This window comes from Stereum hirsutum (genome assembly GCF_000264905.1).
Source record: "Stereum hirsutum FP-91666 SS1 unplaced genomic scaffold STEHIscaffold_9, whole genome shotgun sequence".
Taxonomy (NCBI): domain Eukaryota; kingdom Fungi; phylum Basidiomycota; class Agaricomycetes; order Russulales; family Stereaceae; genus Stereum; species Stereum hirsutum.
In genome coordinates, this window is record NW_006763139.1 from 1,219,519 (window position 1) to 1,240,349 (window position 20,831).

Consider the following 20,831-nt stretch of genomic DNA (forward strand, 5'->3'; position numbering starts at 1 on the left):
TGGAGAAGCAAAAGACAGAAAGAGACACACCTTTGTGCCTACGAATATTCTCACTGTTTCCAGTCTGCTCAATCAGAGTGTTATGGGCTCGCTGATATTGACGCTCTTCGTGATGGTGGTGTAACTTGCAAGTAACTTGTCATCCTAGTGTGAGTGGATACTTATGTAGTAGAATGTGTGAACTTTTCGAGGGGGGCCTCGACATTGACGACGACACCGACGACGACGACGACGACGACATGGTCATAGCCTTGACGAGCCGGTGAGGTGGTGGTACAGAGCAAAGAGCTACTTTGACTGACTTTGCATCACGAACGAAGCTCATAGCCGCCAATGACATCATAACCCCACACCGCTGCCACACGCCACAATAGCCCCCAAAAGCAATCTTCGCGTAACAGCTCGTGGATTTCACTCCCATCCTCTTGAAGCTCTATGGGAAGCGAAACAAGTTTCGCTGCAAATTCAGCGAACGATGAATTTCACCGCTCGTGATATTGAAATCCACCCCCCTTCGGTCACACAGTGATGGGGCGACAGGCTACTCGGCGGATAGACCGGTAGGGCTTTTGCGCCATATCATGCGAGAGTTCAGAGTTCGGTATGAGTATCAGAGAGGGCATTAAGACAGCAGACAGTCATCCACCGTGCACTCGTGAATGCGAAGTACCAAATAAATAGCCGGGATGCAGTGGACATGGTATTCGAGGGACCGTCAACCGGCGAAAGGTTCACATAAGGGACATTGACTTACTACAACAATAAGAAGGCTTTATGGGGGACGGACATGGCAGTCGCGGATCCGATCCGCATTTGTGTCGCCTCCAAAACAAGTGCCGAATTCGGGATAGAACAGGTTTGAGCGGTCGGGCCGCTCATCGTCGACGTCCGCACAGCCCGACCTGCGCGAACGGTGTCCAAGACAAACACGGCAAAATATCCGGCGCGGGCGCACCGGACCACGTTTCCTTGGGAGTGCTTTCACCATAACTGCGACACACCTCCTTCGAAGATTTCTCGATCCGGTCTCCTTACAATGTACACACTTCCACTCATCCAAGATCTCACAATAGGGGAACGACGGCGCGAAGATGTGGAGGTCGACATCCCTGACGAACCGCCAGCAAAGCGTCATCACCAGCGCCATCTGACCTCCCCGCCGAAACCCAAGACAACTTTCTCCACAAAGTACTTGCTCAGGAACTCTAGAGAGCGTACACAAAGGGATATTGCAGCAACTGTTCCAGTACCATCCCCAGCTCTCATCCTCGTGAAGCGTCCACGCAATGTTGTGGACGCTGGCATCTCTGACAAACCGCAGGCAAAGCATCACCACGAGCGCCAACTAACATCCCCACCGCTGAAGCATCAGACCCGATCCTCGTCAAAGTCCCCCACCCCCATTCAGATTATGCGTATTCTTGACCCTGCCTCGGCTCCCATCTCAGCCCCCACTTCGATTGCTATTCCAGTTCGTCCCTCAGGTGCCTTCCCTTTTCGTTTTTCAGTCGAGACCGCAAGCACAGCATCGAATCCCACGCATCTGCCTTGGGATCAACTCCCAGAAGCCACACGAAACCGTCTATCCCCACAGTACGATGGTCTTGTCTCTCGAGTCTGGGGCAGTCCGTTGGAAATCTGGGGTGACACCTGGATTGATTACACTCATGCTCTGGGTTTGTCGACTCGTGAAAAGCCTGATGGTGTTCCTGAGGACGACTTACTCGATAAGTTCCCCAACCTTCGTGCTGCTTTGCACGTTGCACAAGTCAAATGTAATTTCTACGAGCTCTATCATCACCGTGAGTGGCACTGTTCATATTCTAGTAAGTATGTACTTGTGTATTGATCGGGCGATATTAGCTTTGTTTTTCAATGATTTGGACGCGTCGATCGATGAAGCATTGGCCGAAGTAGAACCCTTGTTCATCCCCTCTGCGATACTATATCTTTCGTCACACGGAAGGTCGTCAGCCTATACCTGCGGGGATCTACATCCCCTCGCAATCGAAAAAACCTCGTGCGACGGCCACAACTATTATCGTATAGAGCGTAACTTTGTTGAGAGGAGGTGCGTCGCATATCTTCTCGTATTTGCCAACCCTTTCACTCATCCAACCTTCGTTAAATCCAGGTCTTACCGGGTCGAGGACATAGGACTAGGTACCTTGAGCCTCTTGCGTGAGCTCAGCGCCTACTGGGGCTTCTATTTCGCGTACTCACCGAACAAGACGGCGGAAGAAGCTCGCGCGAGCCAGATGTCCCAAGATTTAATCCTCGCTACTCAAGAGCTCGGGTCGATCATGGGCACTGCGACTCGCAGCCACGAACCAGAATCCTACCACACCGCCTTGGCCCATCGCTGCTTCTATGCGCTCTACCTCACCCGTATTATCGTCCTCTCCAGATTTCTAGAATGTTTGCCTCGAGACATAGACTCAGAGTATGCACGTGCTGGATGGGCCGTATTTCAGCATGCTCCACCTCGTATGCCGGATGGCGACGACGTATTTTCCGCGACCTATCGTCATGTCACGAGAGCCCGCGGTTCTGTCTTTGACCTCAGGCGGACGGTCAAAGCTCGATTTCGTGCGCTGGCCAAGAGCAATCGGCGTCTTTCCATCAAGCTGCCATTCCATCTCGCAGTCGACGAGGTCGAAGCTCCTATTTCCCGAAACCGCTCAAGCAGTCACCGTCCCGCCTGCTCCCGCCTTAGTGTCAGTGCCCTGTTTGATAAAGCTCTTTAAGGGCTTGCATATGTGCCCTGTTTCTTCCATCTTGTTTTGTGTATTCTCATCCCCTGTTCTATCTAGTCGTGGCCTGGAATGATCGCCGTCACAGCTCGTCAGACACAGTCGTCCCACTGCATATCTCGTCTCGCATGTAAATCTTTTGGGTGCCATCGCCAATTTGACGATTTTAGACCATGACGAAAGGATGGCTTCCTGTTTTCGAATTTACATTGACTGCGAATCTCCTTATACAGGGCGATTGCTTTTTACCTTACGAGGTTTTTTTTTTCGAAGTACAGCATCTTGGTCATGTCCTGGTGCAGTCCATTTACAGTGATCGGCTGATGTCCAGCATGTTGCATTTTCGGCACCTGTGGCTCAATCACCTATATCCATCCATTCAACCTCGGTTTCTCTATGTCTCTATGCTACTTCTTGTTTGCCTTTGTTTTGCGGACACTGTAACTGATCTACCTGCAATCTATCTCACCACCCCGCTTTGTACCCTTTTTTGCCATCTGAGTCCTTGGTAGGCAATCTCGTACATACACTGGCGCATCCCGTCTGCTGACCTCAGCGCTATCTTCGCCTGGGCACCGTGAGGGACGCACCTCGAATGCCCAGGTCAGACTTGGGAAATACGTTGACACCATGACAGTTGTGCATTCGTGCTCGAATATGTATTATTCTAGTTCATCAAGGCATCGACCGAGCCCACCAACTTACGCAAGTAATGCGACGAGATCGCGATTGTCCAAGATCTCTATCCTCTCCGATACAGTGAGAAGTCATCACGAGCGTTCAAAATCAAGTCCCAATCACTTTCGATTCTGACTTCGAGTGTGCCGCTCGTGTCGTCGGGATATCCTCCTTACTAACATGCAAGCTCGTACGCTCACTACGTGGAAACCGTGACAGACATTGTTTGGACGCCACTCCATTACTGTAACGTGAGGAAGTGCTCCGTGAGGACGGACGGACAGACGTAGCGCGCCGTCCGAATCTCGGAGCATCATGTCACGCCGTGTCGAAGAGTCTGAGGGAGAAAACTAGGGCGGAAACTCAGGGCGAAATCGAGCTGGATTGGAAGGTTTCGTGGGATTGCGTAGTTTCGGTTTTTGTGTGAAGAGTAGTCAAGTTCGTCAGCAAGTATATATCCATGATGGTGTCCTATGTTCTAAGGGACGATATAGAGATGAGCAAACGAGCTTGTTGACAAGGTGATGGCAGCGGATGGGCGTTCGACTCGCGGGCCTTTTCGTGCTGGTCAGAAACGGGTTTCTACGTCAAGAAACTGACGCAGCGGACATACACCTGGCCTAGAGGAAACTCATAGACTATTCATAAACGATCAGGGTACTCCTAGTGGAGGGGAAGGCACCTGCTCACTCGAGCTCGTAATCCAAAATGAAAAGGGATGAGGTGTGGACGAAGGTTTATGTTGTGTCGGTCGCCCATTCGTTTGAATTGATAGCCGTCGTCAACCTGACATCGAACCTACAGCGCAAGACTCTAGATATCGATATATTACCTCGGCATTGACCTTTGAGCTACTTAGAAGCGGATTTCTTAGCGAGACAGAGAGCAAAGTGATTTAGAACGGGAAGGCCTGATATAAGAGTGGACGTAGAAAGCCTTAGAGAATGAGCTTTAGATGCTGGGACACTGATAGTAGGTTACGGTGGGGAAGCAGTCAATGTTGGACAAATGGAGCCGGCGAGGCGAGGGGAGAGTTTGGACACTTGACGCTCAACGAAATAAGGTAAGGCCACGACGTCAGGCCAAGTCAGGGTGTGACTAATACATTCGTCCTGGCTTTACTAGAGAACGTGCAGACTAGGTGAGGGGGCAAAGAAGGAAGACTCACCATCAGAGGAATCGACTTGACGGTGCACCACAGCATCGTCGCATAGACGGGTGATTTCTGCCTTTCCGGGGTATAAGTTTCCCTGGAACCGTAAGAAACGGCCCGCCACCCCCAAGCCCGAACAAAAGAATGAATATGCACGGCGAGACAATGTGTGCTTGTCCTTGTTTTCGTGTTCCTGAGTTTATTACAGACCGTCAAAGATTGGGCAAGTGCCCTGCAGCAGTCGACTCGCGATGAGTTTCTGGGTCTGTACCTTCGAGTGTTTGAGAATGAAACGACCGATATATCATTCGCCTGGCCGAAAAGGCTGGGAAGAGTTGATACAATGTGCTCTCGCACAAAGGATGCATAGCAGCATATGCATAGGTAGGGATAGAACATGAGAGCCTATGAAGTAACAAATGCGAAAACGACAACGACAAAAGGTGAAGAGAATCAATCCCGGGCCTTGAGCGTTCCCAAGAACGCGGCCTTTTCTTCGAAGGTCTGGAAAGCGCCGTGCTGCAAGAGAGTAAGTAGAAGAGATATAAATTAGCAGCGCCACAGACGAAGGAGAACCAAAGAAACATACACCGAACTTCGACGAAGTGTCGATGAACTTGAGCTGAACCTTCTCAAGATCTCTCCTCGATGTGTGGACCATAAGGGACTTGCGCAGGGTGATGACACGCTTCTTGGTACCGGGGATGGAGCCCTTGAGCATGAGGTAGTCGTTCTTGACGATACCATAGTGAGGGAAACCACCCATGGGGGTGATGGTCTTCTTGGTGATATCAGACTCGGTGGAAGCATTGCCGTCGTCGGTGCCGAGACCGATGCGATAGATCTTCTTGTTCAACTCGGTACGGTGGTGGTAACCGTCTGATAGACATCATAAGGATATGGGGAATGGAGCGAGGAGGCTGGCAAAACGTACTTTGACCGGCACGAGCAACAGAAAACATGACCTTCGACGGATGCCAAGCACCGATACAAGCGACCTTCCTGAGACCCTTGTGCGTCTTCCTGGGCAACTTCTTGGTACCCCAACGGTGAGTAACACCCTCGAAGCCGTGACCCTTCGTGACCGCAATGACGTCGATAACCTCATCCTGCTCGAAGACGGATCCAACCTCGACGGGCTTCTCGAACAGGCCATGTGCGAACTCGACCTTGTCCGTCACGGAGCCACCGTTGACTTGGATCTCCATGAGGTGGGCCTTTTTCTGGGCGAGACCAGTCTTGCGAATCTGGGTGTGGGCGAGGACACGGACAACCGTGCAGTACTTGCGGATACGCTCAAGCTCACGGGTGATGGACTTGCCGTTGTCCTCAGCGTGCTTCTTGGCGTAGCGAGTGAACGCCTTCTTCTTGGAGCGGTACCAGTTCTTGTAGAAGCGGCGCTTGAGCTCGTCAGAAAGATGGGAGGCCCAGACGGTGGTGAGGGTGCGAAGGCCGCGGGGAGTCTCAACGTAGCCGACAACACCAACGACGATGAGGGGAGGGGTCTCGACGACGGTGACGGCCTCAACGACCTCACGTTTGTGCATCTCTGCGAAATCATCGGACACTGTTCATTTCCATGAATCGAGAGAGAATACGCACTGGAGCCAGGACGGTCAAGATCACGGACAACGTGGGTCATACCAGCCTTGTAACCCATAATGGCAGTCAAATGAACGGGCTTCTTGGGGTCATCCTGTACGAGGGGATATATTCTATCAAAGCAACCGGTACTTGAGAGGTAAGAAGTGCTTACCTTGGGGAAGGACTTAACCTTTCCACGGTGACGAGCCGCACGCTTGCGGGGGAGGAAACCAAGGGAGCCATGGCGGGGCGCTTCGTACTAGACGAATCGACGCCTCGCTTCAGTGGTGATCCCTGGCTGGAAAAAGATGACTACGAACCTTACGGTGACTGGAAGAAGAATTGGCTCAGTCAAACGAAAACAGGGAAACGATAATAAACTCACCTCATCTTGAGGATAATTTGCGGCGGTCGTCGATGAAGGAGTCTTGCTCGACGTCGCGCGTCGTCACGCGGACCTCAGTGGCGGTGGCTGATCTCAACTGTATAGACGATTCCCACGCACATCCGCGACGTTACTGTACCTGTCTGACCCTCACGGTGGCCCGTATTCAGTGAGTGCCCGATCTCACGCTTTCACAAAATTATTGTTTTTCGTGAGGTTAAGAACCCATACTAATAGTTCAATCGATGACTGTACCGCGGGCAACAGCTATCCATCACCGACAACAATTTTCTCTGAATATCTGGTTCCAAATTGAAGATGGTGGCACAGTAAAGTTTATTCGGCGTTTATTCATTCTTTTGGGTTTACTCAGTTATTCGTGTCGATTCAACTTAGGGGAGACTGACGACTATGGTGAAATATATTGTAAGTACAGTAATTACAGAGTCCGCGAAACGAAGGCAACCAAGAAGAGGCACAAAGAGATACAGGAAGCCCCGATGATTGAATGGATGTAAGTAATTGGACCGCAAGTGTTGAGAATTCAACACGCTAGATGTCAGCCGAACACTCTGAATGACTGCACTAGGACATGGTGATATAAGTATCCAGTTACCGCATAAAATGAATGTGGGACGAAGAAAAAAGCAGAGGACGCGGAAGAGGGAAAAACTTACATGAGCCACAGGCGTAGATATGTAACACACTAGAGTCTGGACACCGCCGATCAGTACTGACGCTTTGCGCGCATCGGTCTGCATCCGCGGCAGATCGTAGAGAAACATTCAAGCTACCACTGTCGGTCCTGCGGGACCTTGGTCGGTGGCGTGGTTCTGTCGAGATTACGCACCATGACCAAGCGTGTAAGGGGTGATATGGTTGTCGAAGTAAAGAATATGGACGGGCGTGAGCGACGAGTGCAATGTCGATGATTCGAGGTCGTGAACAGGGTTATAGAGCGACCATGATATGATCCCAGCACCGAGCATGGACTACACCAAAGAATACCTTATTTGTGCAGAATATGAGAGAAAGCTGTGTTTTGATCTGTGCGCTGGTAGGGAGGGATGAGCGCTAGATTTAGGGTGAACTGTACGATCTTCGTGAGGAATAAACATCTTGACTCTGAAGAGTCGGCGGTGGTGACTCAACCCGTCTGAGGATGTTGGCAGAGACGTGTCCGGGAGACGCCCTATGGTTCGCCATCAAGTGAGCTAGAGGACAGAAGCAGAGCCATGATATGCCAAGGAGTCCTCTTGTCCAGTGTGGTTAAAGACTAGGAGCTAGAAGAATATCGTCAGTAGTATCGTTGGGTAGCAACTGAGCAGTGAGAACATTAATGAAGTCTTGCGAAGGCGTAAATCTCGCTGGACTGTTCGTGAGTAAGTGTCGCCAGAGTGGAAAAGTCGAAGGCGCAGAGGCTCTAGATTTCTGCCTGCACTCGCAGCTGAGTATAATACGAGTGATGACAGTAATGTATTGGCGATCAGCATCCAACTTGGAGAGATATTACAAGGAAGGAGACAGATCGTTGACGCTAGGTTGAAAGGCTAGTGCGGTTTGACAGCTTTTCGTAGCGCTGTGGCAAAAGTACCGAAGTGGCGGCCAATGGCAAGCGTGTGTTTGTTTTCCTGGGAATTGAAACCATCCAATCGCGCGCAACCTTCATCGACTTGCTCACGACTTCAACTGGCAAAGCCAACACGAAGACTGGATCACATGGTGACAACGTTGCTATAGGCTTTGTCGTAAGTCAATATCCCGTTATATGAACCTTTGAACTAACGGTCCATATCCAGGGGATTTATTTAGTACTTGCTTCGCACTCGCAAGCGCACGGTGGATGACTGCCTGCCATCTTAATGCTCAGAGCGTCCTCTCTGGGCCTCACTCACTCTTCGTCTACGCGGACATACCGAACTCTAGACCCTCGCATAATATGGCACAAAAGCCCCAGTCTATCCGCCGCCGCCTGTCGCCTCATCCCACAACGCGCCAAGTTCAACCGTCTATTAACGGCACCTGGTCCTCCGACTGCCTCTGTTCTTACTACCCGCAGTGCTCATATCGACAATATATATGCGAAATGCGCAAGTGTCAGTCTTCATTCGAACACGTTCAAGTGCACGCGACATCCAACCCAAGATTGCACCGAAACCAGGGATATTCGGAGCGCTCCCATAGGACGCGAAGGACGTACACGAAGTGTCGCTGCGAGATCTTGTGGAGAAGAAAACGGAGAAGACATGTATGTTTGTGACGCGATCATAACCATTTTACTACTGACGACCAAAGTAGACGTATCCGCCCTCTCATCTTCGTATATGCCACACCGAATATCTCCTTGGCATTTACACCAACAAACCCCAGACACTCTCTTGCAAAACACCATCCATCACACGACCGGAATACGCCATCCTATATACACTCGTCTTCATCCCCACACCCTCAAGTTCGAATGAACCTCGGAGACGATGCACCAGACCTGTCTCTCGAGATCGAAGCGCTTTTCAACCCTCCAGAACCCAGCTACAGCATGCCAGCACCACTTCGTCCACATCCCTCTCGTCGTTCGGGCAAACCCCTTATCGACGAACGTACCCCTCGAGCTGGCACAAAGACTGGCGACCAGGGCGATGTCAGTTTGTGCCCTGCTGTCGGAGTTGCTGACCGACGAGGCCAACTGCTGGACATTATCGCCCGTACAGACTCCGTAGATGACGCTTGGAAAGCCTATCACGAGCTTTCAGCGATGTCACCCACAAGCGATTCCATCAGCTCAACGTCTGCACTTCTCGAATCCGCGCACCAATTATCTCATCCTTCCCCTGTCACAGATCTCGCTCCTTCCATTCATCGCAATATTCCTTACCGTCATATACATCGTCTTGCTCGCCTCATCTGCACCATGAAACCCACCCGCACGCGCTTCCTCCGCCTTCTCACCGTCCTCTCTTATCTGCACCGCATTGGCGGACAGGTCGCCATTTGGGAATGGAACGCTCTGATCGATTTTGCTGGGAGGCATTGGCGGAAGAAACGAGCGGAGGACTTTAAAACGGCCCTCGACCTCTACCACGACATGATGAACGGACGCGAGCCCGGCGCGACTTTTCTTGCCAATACCGAGGGCGAAGGTGCAAGGAGTTTCGACGACGAGTATGGGTATGAGACCGAAGTGGTGGACAATTCTTCGCGAGGCAAGGTCGAGCCCGATATCGTCACTTACACCACGCTTCTGAACCTCGCGGGCCTTACGGGCGACCCGGCTCTCGTCCAATATGCCTCATCACTGCTGGAACGGTCTGGCTGCAGGCCCAATCTTCATTCCCATCTCTCCCTCCTTGGATACTTCGTTCGGCGCGGTGAAATTCGTGGTGTCCGCGAGACGCTGCTCAAGATGCGGCAGCAGGGTGTAGAAGTGAATTATGTAAGCGTGAATGCGAGCATGTGGGCGTTCGCGTGGAACAAGAGACTGGATGTCGCGATGCGGATTTATAGGGTTATGAGGTGGCAGTTGCAGGAGCAGATGAGAAAGGCAGAGGAGTTCGATGGTCACGGTCAAGCTCAAGCTGGTGTATTGGGTCCCTCCAACGAAGGGAAGGGAGAAGGACCTGTGGCTGGGAACAGTCCTCGTAGCGCCCGTGCGCTGGAGGAGATGCATAGGGCCCAGGACGAGCTCTTGGAGATCGAGATGGAGAGATCGTGGCTCCTCAGAGAGGAAAACGTCGTGATTCCGTCTGATGTGGTACCGAACAAGATTTCATACCTCATGCTCATACAAGCATGCGCGTATGACGGGAAGTTCACGAGGTGCTTGGAGGTATTCGCGGACATGTTGACTGCCCCTGCGGGAGTGGCGGACGATGGTGTACCAAAAGCTGTCCAGAGGATGCGGAATTCCCTTTCAGGTGTTAGTCCGAATGGACCGTTTAGGGACGGGGTTAGGCACGAAGCAGAGCCAGAGCCAACGTTTCAGCCCAACATGACATCGTTCCGCGCCATTTTTATCGGATTCTTCAGACACACCCAAACACCATCTCAGCCTCCGCGCCCGTCGTCCGCTTCGCTGACCAGACAACCTCCCGACGCCCATTTCTCTAATCCTCGACTATCCTCTTATTCCTGGTCCTCGTCCTCACTATCTTCTCCTGCATTCTCTTCGACATCCCAAGAAGATTGGAACCTCTCGAACCTCGAACTGCTTTTTCAAAGTTTCCTTGCGCTCCCAAAAGACATCCATCTCCGCGCCCCGGTTGTTTATTGGATTTTGATGGCGTTCAGTAAGGCGAGCGGTCATGATTTAGAGGTCATGGAAAGCGTGATTCGAAGGTTGGAAGAGAGGTTCTATATTCCGTGGGGTGGTGGGAGATTGTGGAGGATCAGGGATAGGGTGAGGAATTCCGACGATGGGCGGAAAGCTTCTAGGTGGCAGGATGTACAGTAGGAGGGAAAGTCGGTGGTGGGTGATGACGGGATGACGACCGAGAGCGAATTGGGCGCGCATCGCATTTGGTGTCTACGTCAGAAATCCGGACAATGGATGGAGTCGATGAAGAATATCCTTATTGTGAAATGATTAATTGCTTTGAAGCCAGCTATGTTCGATTTGATTAGCGGTTCGTTTCATGCAAGGAGCGGCTATGAGAAAGGTATGGAGCCAACGGTTCATTCTATTCCATCGCACAGTCGGTGATTCCCTTACTGCGTGCGATGGGTATCTTAGTAGTGGATGCTCGCGCTCACTATGCAGAGCAAGAGACTCATCCCTTGTCTCTCTTCGACGGCCCCTGCTCCTTCGAGACAACGACAACCTCCGCGGATTCACAGTGTGTGCTTGACCATCTACGTGTGCGAGCTGTATGCTAACGTCCTGAATTCTGATCTCCTGGTTATACAGCCCTATTATCAACAATCATGAACCTCTTCGAGAAAACAGACGAACGAACACAGCAGCCAAGGTAACCGCCCGACTCAGAACCAGTGAGAAAGTGTACTCGACTCAGCATAGGTCAGTCAAGCCAAGCCCTGAGTTGTCCGTGGTAGCGGTGCATTAGTGATTCTGACCGCTATCTTTCTGCTTCTCATACTCAGCATATCTAGGTCGCTGATCCGTTCTACGGCGTCATACAAAGGCGTGGAGACACCTGTTAGTACGTGGGATCTATGACTGTTCTCGTCGTCGCATCCCATCGAGAACTTTTAGATCTGAAGGTGGCTTAATCTTGACGCCTATTCGTGATCTAAGAATGAGAGTCCAGAGGACCTCCTCCTCCTTTCTTTCTGGCCCTTCCTCTCATGTCGTCTGCCTTGTTGGTACTGGTAAACACTGCTGTAGCTAACTAAAACATGGCCCTCGTTGATCCGTCCGTGTGTTTGGCTCGCGTTCTGCTTGCACTCTATCAATCCAAGCCCATGCGCCACCAAGCGGCAGACAACCGAATAACTCAGCGGGTAGAGTCCTTTCAATCTCCTCCGACCTACCTCGTCTCTGGCCATTCTCTCGATATTCTGAAATGAGCACTGGGTTGGTTGGCCCCTGCCTCTTTGTTTTTTTCCACTCTGAAAACTCGCGTTCTACTTGTTTCACCTCACTAGTCTAGGATTGCCATTTCATAAATAGAACCCCTCTCACCGTCTCTCTCTCTCTTCTTAACCAGCAGACAGTGCTAGTGTTGGATCGGAATGGTTCCCCAATTAGGGCGATAGCTTGCATTCTGCTCGAACGTAGTATCCGCCGAGCACCAAGCAGCCGAATCGTTCATATGAACGATGTCCGGTCTTTCGTGTCGTGATCTCTCTCTCTCTCCCTCCTTCTATTGTTCGTGGATCTCTCCCCTTATAAGTGCTGGCTTACTCCAGACCGGATGGTCAAAAAAACCATGTTCGTCGGTGGATCAATCTTGTCGTGGAATCATGTTGATATCCAGGAATTCAAGCAGTGGCTACTTGCAATAGACCATTCGAGACCGGATGGGAGACAAACTGTATATTGAATAAAACGCATAAATTGTTATATAGAACATGAATCACAACATAGAGGAAGATACAGTCTCTGTAACAGAACCGTCGATAGAAAAATATAAAGGGCAGGAGCAAATGCGTGCGCAAAGTGTCCGACGTCTGCCCTCAATTCGGGCTAGCCACAGACCCCAACGTGGCCAGTGGAGGCTCACTCTTAGTTTGCTCGTGACTGAGCTCCCAGCTGTTGCCGAAAAGTACCTTCAAGTGGTCGTTCTTCATCACCGCAATGGGCGGCGCCTCTTCAGACAGCGTCGCATGCTTCACCCCTGAAACCGCGATGATCTGGATCATCTTGGGGAGCTGTTTCATTTTCGCTGCTCTTTGTCTGCGCGACATGGCGGGCGGTTCGTAGTCAGTGTTCTCCGCTAAGCACATCTTCTCGAGGCCTTCGAGGATCTCCTTACCCGCCTTGGGCCGGTAGGTCGTTATACCCGTCTGAAAAATCCAAAGCAAAGAAGGCATGAAGTCAACGGTCATACAACAGTCACACAGGAACAAGTACGGACCTTTGCGTCATACTTCTTGCCATAGTGCGTATCGGGGTTGAGGCTGTCCACCGCCTCTTCCCATGTTTCCTTTCTAAGGACCTCCCCTTTCCCGTCCTTGCCTTTAGAGTGCTTGAGCTGCCATAGGAGAGGGATTAGGGCCCCCGTCTGTTTCTCTCTCACTAGGCAGTACAGGTCGATGCGGAAGAAATTATCAGGGAGAATGAACCCGGCTCCTGTGCGAGTATAGATGTAGTCAAGCATGTCCTGGCAAGTACTGGCCTTGAAGGCAAACTGGACGAAAGGGCCCTCCTTGAACGAAAGTCTAGATGCCACATACTTGCCGTCCACCAGATAAACACTGACAAATTCGACCTCGAGCTTGCCGAGATGTTTGAACTTTGTGTCGATGGTCAACAGCTCGTCCAACCGTATGAACCCCTGGAGCTTGTCTATGGCGGCGACGGCGACTTGAAGCTCGAAAGAAAACCCCTGCATCTCGGGTACATGCCCCCAACGACCAGCGTATGCCATTTGTTTGAGGAGCTCAGCTCTGCGGTTCGCAGCCAGCGCAGCAAGTACTATTGGTTCTTGGAACCTCACGGTCCCAGAACCCCCGACGCCGGAGCATTCGTAGGTCACCTGGGCGAAATTGGTTTCAATAAGCTTGATGACGTTGCCCTCGAGTGAAGTTCCGAATCCAAAGAGTTGGCGCATAGCAACCTGGTAGATAGATTGCTTGATATCTAAGGCGACGATATATTGAGGTCAAGCTACCACGACGACACAGGACCCTCAGAAAAAACACTAACCTGAGTGTAAAGCGTCGAATTCATTCCAGTTGATGGAACACTCTGCTACCAAACTTTCTGTGAGCTGCTTAGCTTCCGCCGTAAGCGCCGCCTCCAAAGACTGGTATTTTCCTCCGTCAGTAGCCTTCCAACCCTTAGACCAGCGGAGGACGATATAGGTGATGACACGATGGAAAGACTTCGTTTTGGTCCGCAGAATGATTTCGATGAGCCACATCGTAATCATAGGACTGGGAAGCAAGAACATCTCGTCAAGTCAAATCGAGAGGAGGTGTCAAGTACTAATGAGATGCCACGTACCGACCGGGGAACCAAGCAACTGCGCGCGATAAAAACCATCGGAAAGAATCTGGGGATATTTCACATTCGTCAGCCCTCGACTGGAGCTTACGACGAATGAATTCCTGGTGCGCCTTCTGATCGCCAAAGCTACCGTCAACACTAAGCTCGACTGTTTTCAATCCGAAAGAGGTCGCGGCGGATTCAAGAGCCTCCTTCATCATGCCCGTCGACGCGCTGCTTCCCAAGAAGACGGTGTGGGTAAAGATCTTTGTGTTGAGCTCCATGGCGGCAGTGAGTAACTCGGTCAGGACGGGGCGAGGTTTGTCTGGACTGAAGCGACAATGGAAGTGGTCGGAGCTGTACATCTCTGCACCTAAGTGCGCATTGTCAAAGACCAGTGCGAAGCAGTCTGCGAATTGAGGATACTTGGAGATGATTCGCTTCCATGTGGTATAGAAAATCTCTTCGAGTGTGTCGATGGTAGCCTTCATGAAGAGCCTGAAGAAGTAGACGAAGATATCCTCGTGAGAATCGGCAAGGATACGCTGGTATAAGATTGCGAGAGCTTGAAACGCGGCCCATTCGATATGCCATTTCAGTAGAGACACGCGGCGCGGTTTGCTGTCATAGAACATCTCCATGATTACTAACCGACCACAAATCAGCGCCAGGAAAAGATGTCTGAGAGAATTTCGATTCTTTTCCAGCTGGGTAGGATCGTCATAGATAGCGCCAAAATCGTTCATGTTGGGAAGGACCTCCGTCATCGCTACGTGGAGATCTTGGGCTCCAGAGAATTCATGGCCATTGGGCAACGTCTTTTGCAGGGGCTCGCCTATTCCTGCTACAAACCCGAAGTTCATCGAGCCGATCTTCGCCCCGCCTTGTATGCCAGTCCGTGTCTTTCCCCGGCCTGAAGAGCCCCCCACAATTCTGGAGGAGTATCATGTCAGTGATTGGAAAAGAGCTGAATCACGATACTGATGCTACCCACGAGTTCTGCTGTGGAACAAAGATGCGGCGGACTTGCTCGGTGAGCGCTGCCGAGGGTGAATGAAGGTCATCAAGCAGAGCAGTCGTCACACAGTCGGCGTCATTCTTAAGCCCGAAGCGTAGGGATATCTGTCTCTTGGTCCGGAGAAGCTCGTCGAAGAGGGGTCTGAATACGACTTTTAAGCCATGATTGAGCCTTCCCATAATCAGGTGGTGCTCTTCCTTCGGCAAAGCTATCCGAACGGTCAGAATGATTCGGAAAGTTGCAGCACAGATGAATGATGAAACTCACGTTTGGATGGGTTAGGGGCAGGCAGTGCTTCGTGTGGGAAAAGAGGCGCTAAAATATCACGTTGAATACCCCAGTCGATCAGTCACGAATAAGAGTGAACATACATTGTGTCAATGTGTCAGTTGCAAGTGTGCGGTTCTGCCACGCTTCTGTGCTATGAAGTTAGTTCACCGAAAATCAGTGGAATATAATGAGGACGTACTGTGATGAAGAAGATGGTAGTATTGCTCCGCTACGGCCGGCGTAGGCTCCAGATTAGCATTCTCAAATACATCTTTAAACGAACGTATTAAAGGCATCATGTCCACGTGCTCCATAATTATACCAAATGCGTCGTCCGCGTCAGACGTATAATTCAACCCCAATGCTCTAAAAAATGGATGAGCGTTCCTCTTGCGAAGGTCCTCCATTTCAGGGTCTACCATTCGACATCTGTCCACTGCATCTTGGCACAGGCTTCGGACTTCCTCTTGTTGAGCTGAACTGAGAGCATCCCACGGGAGACTTGGTGAAACAGGACATACAGCTGCAGTAGAGGTTATCGAGGAAGGCCCAAGAAAATGATCAAGAATGTCGTCGGAAATATCCAGGGGAGACTGTGTCGCACAGAAATTATGAAGACCTGAATGATCGCTTGGAGCGAGATACCCAGATTCATCGGAGCGCGAGGGGGCGGCCTCCAAAGGAGATTCAGGAACATCGTTAAGAGTGTTGATATGAGAATGGTACAACTGTAGTTCAGGGGTACGGAATGGGCTCTCCGAGGGGCGACATATATTTTCAAGTGTCGCTGTAGTAGAGCTTGAGCGATCCTGGGGAGAGCACTGGGGATCGACCGGTTGGACGGATTCTGAATTAGAGAGCCGTGAAGGGAGTTCAGAATTGTCCGTAGTATCGTGGTCATGTGGTTTCAATCTTGGCCCGAGCTCAAAGGGCCAACCGACACGTCTCTGAGAGAGGATGTGGTTGTCGGTAACTTGGGAGTGGGAAAACATTGGACTAGACTCAGGCATGCTCAAAGATCGGGAAAACTGAGATCGTGCAAGAGAAGGACGTGTTGAAAGGGATCGTGGCTGGGCAGTGTCAAGAGAAAGCATAACAGTGTCATCCGGGTCACTCAGTCGGGCGCGCTTTGCGCTCGGTTCAGAAAGACAGGGTTCATCGGAGGGAACAGTTGAGGTGAGGGGAGCTGTTACACCAGAGCTCAGCTGAGTAGAATGGACCGTGGCAGGATCGAAGGGACTGTTATCGAGAGGGTCAGAACGAGGACGTTTCCCAAGAAGGGTCTCTTTGAGCTGGGAGAATACACCGATCACTCTTCTAATTCCTGCCTGCCAATGCCCTTTCGTGAACATTGATGGCGGGCGGTCATGAGGGTGATTGGGGGCATTGTTAATTGACGGTCGTTGTGCCGCGCTCGAGCCTTGTCGGGAGGTGTCTGCAGGAAGGGAGCCAGGGATCCTGGTGAGTCCAGCGTTGTACTGAGCAAGCTTGAGCTTGGGAAGGCCGCTACTATGACCAGTTGATGGGCCAGGAGACTCGTGCGATGACTTCTTGCGCTTTCGGGGGAGCATCAGAGCGGAGCCCAAGAACTAGCGTCAGAAGACCTAAGAAGGGGAAGAGGAATATTAATGGCAGGGGAGTGGGAGAAATCCGGGTGGTGGGGGAGGGAAGAGATGAGGGAGAGCAAAGAGGAGGCAACAACAAGGTTTTATGCTGGGAACATGGCTGTCGCGGGTCCGTCCGCATTTGTGTCGTGTCACTGTCAAAGTAAGTGCCGTATTTGAGAGAGGGACAAGTTTAAGCGGTCGGGCCGTTCATCGCAAGTTCATCGTGCGAACGGTGTCCAAGACAAACATGGCAAAGCAACCGGCGCGGGCGCACCGCGCCACGTTCTTCGCTCCTTTCACCATGACTGCGACATACGCGCTTTGAAGATTCCACAATCCAATCTCCTCACAATGTACGCACTTCGACTCATCCAAAATCTCATAATAGGGAAACGACGACGCGAAGATGTGGAGGTCGACATCCCTGACGAACCGCCAGCAAAACGTCATCACCAGCGCCATCTGACGTCCCCACCGAAACGCAAGACACATTTCTCGACAAAGCCTGCTACCACTGGCCAGAGCTGCTACTCGCTCAGAAATACTAGAGAGCGCACGCGAAGAAATAACGGAGCAATCACCGCACCCGCTCCAGCTCCTGTTCCCGTATCATCCCCAGCTCGCCTCCTGAAACGTCCACGGGATGTTGTGGATGCTGATGACTCTGAAGAACCGAAGGCGAAACGTCACCACCAGCGCCATCTGACATCTCCACCGAAACGTAAGGCGCACGAGTCGTCAAAGCCTGCTACCACGAGCCAGAGTCGCTACTCGCTCAGGAATACTCGAGAGCGCACGCGAAGGAACATCACGGAATCCGTCGCTTCTGTCTCAGCTTCTATCCCAGCTCCCATTCAAGTTCAACCCCCAGCTCCCACTCTCGCGAAGAGTCCACGCGATAGTGTGGATGCTGATGTCTCTGACGAACCTCAGGCGAAGTGTCTCGACGAGCGCCATCTAATATCCACACCCCCGAAGCATCAGACCCGTTCCTCGACAAAGCCCGCCACCACCAGACAGAGCCGTTACGCGCTGAGGAATACGAGAGTGCGCTCCAGAAGAAAAATCATAGCACCTCCAACTTGCCACACACCTACTATCTTAGCTTCTATCGTTCCCGTGCCAATCACAGCTCCCGCCCTGACCCCTTCTAAAAAGTCCAACTTAGTAAAGCCTCCCCGCGATACTGTGAATTTCGATACTCCCGGAGAGCCGTCAAAGTGCCCTCATCAACGCGAAGTGACATTCTCGAGGCCAAAACATTTGCGCCGTTTATCGTTGAAGCCATACTATCCCGCCCAAAGCCGTTACTCGCTCAGGATGACCGCGGACCGCATTCGAAGGAGCAACGCAGCACCCCAATCAGTATCCATTGAGTGCTCTACCTCTGCTTTCGTTCCAGATCGACTCCCTGCTCCCGTCCCAGCCTCAACTACCATCCGAGCCGTTCCGTCCCCTGCTTCTCTGCCAATCCCTATCCCAGCTGTCACCCCAGCCTCTACCCAAGCTACTATTTCAGCCTCTGTCCGCCCTTGCATTCAAGTCCATCCAGTCGTCATCCAGATCCCAGACCCAGCACAAATATCTAGCCCTACCCCAGCTACCGGCAAAACCTGTGCCTCGACATCTATTCCTTCTCGCCCCTCAATCGACAACGCGAACTCAAGTTCAATGGCTCAACCCAAGCATCTTCCCTGGGACCAACTTCCTGAGAGCACACGAACTCGACTGTCTGCCCGGTACAATTATCTGGTCTCCCAAGCTTGGAGTGGGCGAGATGAGGTGTACAGCATCGGTTGGACCGGTTACACCGATGTTCTGGGCTCATCGACGAGCGAGACGTCTGACGGCACTGTAACGGAAGACTTGACCGACACCACTCCGGGTATTACTAGATCTCTTAGTATGAGGGTGATAGATCGCCACCGTGACTTCTATATGCTCTCTAATCAAGGTAAGCCGACCTACCTATATTTCTGCATGCCCATATTGATAGGATGATGTCAGATGCGTTCTCCAATCCTCTGGATGCATCAATCGATGAAGCATTAGCCGAAGTAGAACCCTTGTTCATCCCCTCTGCGATACTTCATCCTTCGTCACATCGAAGGCCGTCACCGTATATCCACGATGATCGAAATCCCCTCTCAGTCGAACGACTCTCGTTCCCCAATGGCTACGACAAATATTGTATAGAGCGTGATTTCGTCAAGAGAAAGTGTGTTGCATACCTTCTTGTGTTCATCAACGTGTTCACTCATTCAACGTTGATTTAATATAGATCTTACCGGGCCGAGGAGTCACGACCACATACCTTGGACCTCTTGCGCGGGATCAGCGCCCACTGGGGCTTCTATTTCGCGTATTCACCAAACAAGACAGCGGAAGAAGCTCGCGCGAGCCAGATGTCCCAAGATTTGATCCTCGCGACTCAAGAGCTCGGGTCTATCATGGACACCGCGACTCACCGCCACGAAACAGAAGCCTACCACACCGCCTTGGCCCATCGCTGCTTCTATGCGCTCTACCTCACCCGTATCATCGTCCTCTCCAGATTTCTAGACTGTCTTCCTCGAGACATAGACTTAGAGTTTGCACGTACTGAATGGGCCGTATTTCAGCATGCTCCACCCCGTCTACCGAATAGGGACGACGTCTTCTCCGCAGTCTATCGCCATGTCAAGAGAGCCTGTAGTTCTGTCTTCGACCTCAAGCGGACGGCCGAAGGTCGGTTCAATGCGCTCTTTACCAGGAATCGGCATCTTTTTTACAAGAAACTTTACCACCCGAGCAACTATCCGATGGTCCTGAAGGCCCTTGAAAATTCTCTCAACGTGAAGCTGCCATTCTATCTCGCGGTCGACGAGGTCGAAGCTCCAGTTTACCAAAACCCCTCAAGCAGTCGGCGTCCCGCCTGCTCCCGCCTCGGTGTCAGTGCTCTGTTCTTTGGATTTGATAAACGGTTTTGAGGGCTTGCGTACGTGTTCTGTATTTCGCATCTCGTTTTGCGTTTTCTCATGCACTGTTCCATCTAGTTGCGGCCTGGAATCGTCGCCGTCACCTCTCGTTGGCCACAGTCGTCCACTGCATAGCCTCTTTCTGGCTCGGTCACTGCATGCAGCCTTGATGAATGTATTACGCCAGCCAAGATGCTGCAGGACCACTAGACGTCCAAACATTCATCCGCGACAATATTCAACGCATGCCAGCGGATTCATGCAGCATCCGTACCTTCATGGCCACGTCCTGGCATAGTCCATCTACAGCGATCGGCTAGTGTCCAGCGTGATCCTTTCCATCACCTGTGGTCCATGTACGTTCGCACATCTTTGAATCGTTGTTTTTGTTGTCCCCTTTGCATTATTTGTGCTCCCTTTGATTTCGTCTCGTGGTCTCTATTTCACTTTGTGGCGGTGATATTAGCTACATAACCACGTCCTGGTTCAGTCCATCTACAGCGATCGGCTCGTGTCCAGCGCGGTTCAACAACCCTGTGGTTACAAGTAGTTTTATCCCGCCTTTCTCTGTTTCTCGACCATTTAATCTTCCTCTTTTTCGCTTTCATTTATGTCTCGCGGACTGTGCCTGTATCTTGCTTCGTGTTCATGTATTCTGTCTCTGTAGCCTTGCTTCATGATGTTGTTGTTTGTTTGCTTACTTACGTCTCGCGGATTGTGCCTGTAGCTTCCTTTCTGTTCATGTATTTTGTACCCGCAATCCTGCTTCGTGTTGTCGTTGATTTTTCGTTTATGTCTCGCCGACTGCCTGTATCTCGCTTTG

The 20,831-nt window shown here is 51.4% G+C and overlaps 5 protein-coding genes across 5 annotated transcripts; 3 read left to right on the forward strand and 2 right to left on the reverse strand.

Moving 5' to 3' along the window:
• Positions 1-1,036: 1,036 nt before the first annotated feature.
• Positions 1,037-2,747, forward strand: STEHIDRAFT_158169 (uncharacterized protein; the record flags this gene model as incomplete). The annotated part of the gene is made up of 3 exons (XM_007305505.1): positions 1,037-1,802; positions 1,864-2,071; positions 2,135-2,747. 3 exons carry the CDS (start codon positions 1,037-1,039, stop codon positions 2,745-2,747), a joined length of 1,587 nt encoding a protein of 528 aa, XP_007305567.1.
• A 2,133-nt stretch (positions 2,748-4,880) lies between these two features.
• Positions 4,881-6,592, reverse strand: STEHIDRAFT_80978 (60S ribosomal protein L3). Its single transcript, XM_007305231.1, has 7 exons — positions 6,554-6,592; positions 6,489-6,498; positions 6,341-6,427; positions 6,187-6,280; positions 5,519-6,133; positions 5,174-5,463; positions 4,881-5,103 (listed from the first exon to the last, which is right to left on the reverse strand). The coding sequence occupies exons 1-7, from the start codon at positions 6,556-6,558 to the stop codon at positions 5,038-5,040; spliced, it is 1,167 nt and encodes a 388-aa protein (XP_007305293.1). The 5' UTR covers positions 6,559-6,592; the 3' UTR covers positions 4,881-5,037.
• Positions 6,593-8,415: 1,823 nt separating this feature from the next.
• STEHIDRAFT_132095 (uncharacterized protein) lies at positions 8,416-11,000 on the forward strand (the record flags this gene model as incomplete). The annotated part of the gene is made up of 2 exons (XM_007305506.1): positions 8,416-8,801; positions 8,852-11,000. 2 exons carry the CDS (start codon positions 8,416-8,418, stop codon positions 10,998-11,000), a joined length of 2,535 nt encoding a protein of 844 aa, XP_007305568.1.
• A 1,682-nt stretch (positions 11,001-12,682) lies between these two features.
• On the reverse strand, positions 12,683-17,015 carry STEHIDRAFT_112093 (uncharacterized protein; the record flags this gene model as incomplete). The annotated part of the gene is made up of 10 exons (XM_007305507.1): positions 12,683-13,012; positions 13,084-13,808; positions 13,875-14,104; positions 14,175-14,223; positions 14,266-14,777; positions 14,808-15,089; positions 15,151-15,382; positions 15,442-15,489; positions 15,546-15,590; positions 15,644-17,015. The coding sequence occupies 10 exons, from the start codon at positions 17,013-17,015 to the stop codon at positions 12,683-12,685; spliced, it is 3,825 nt and encodes a 1,274-aa protein (XP_007305569.1).
• A 387-nt stretch (positions 17,016-17,402) lies between these two features.
• Positions 17,403-20,020, forward strand: STEHIDRAFT_158173 (uncharacterized protein; the record flags this gene model as incomplete). Its single annotated transcript, XM_007305508.1, has 3 exons — positions 17,403-19,005; positions 19,059-19,269; positions 19,333-20,020. The coding sequence occupies 3 exons, from the start codon at positions 17,403-17,405 to the stop codon at positions 20,018-20,020; spliced, it is 2,502 nt and encodes an 833-aa protein (XP_007305570.1).
• Between the last annotated feature and the right edge of the window lie 811 nt (positions 20,021-20,831).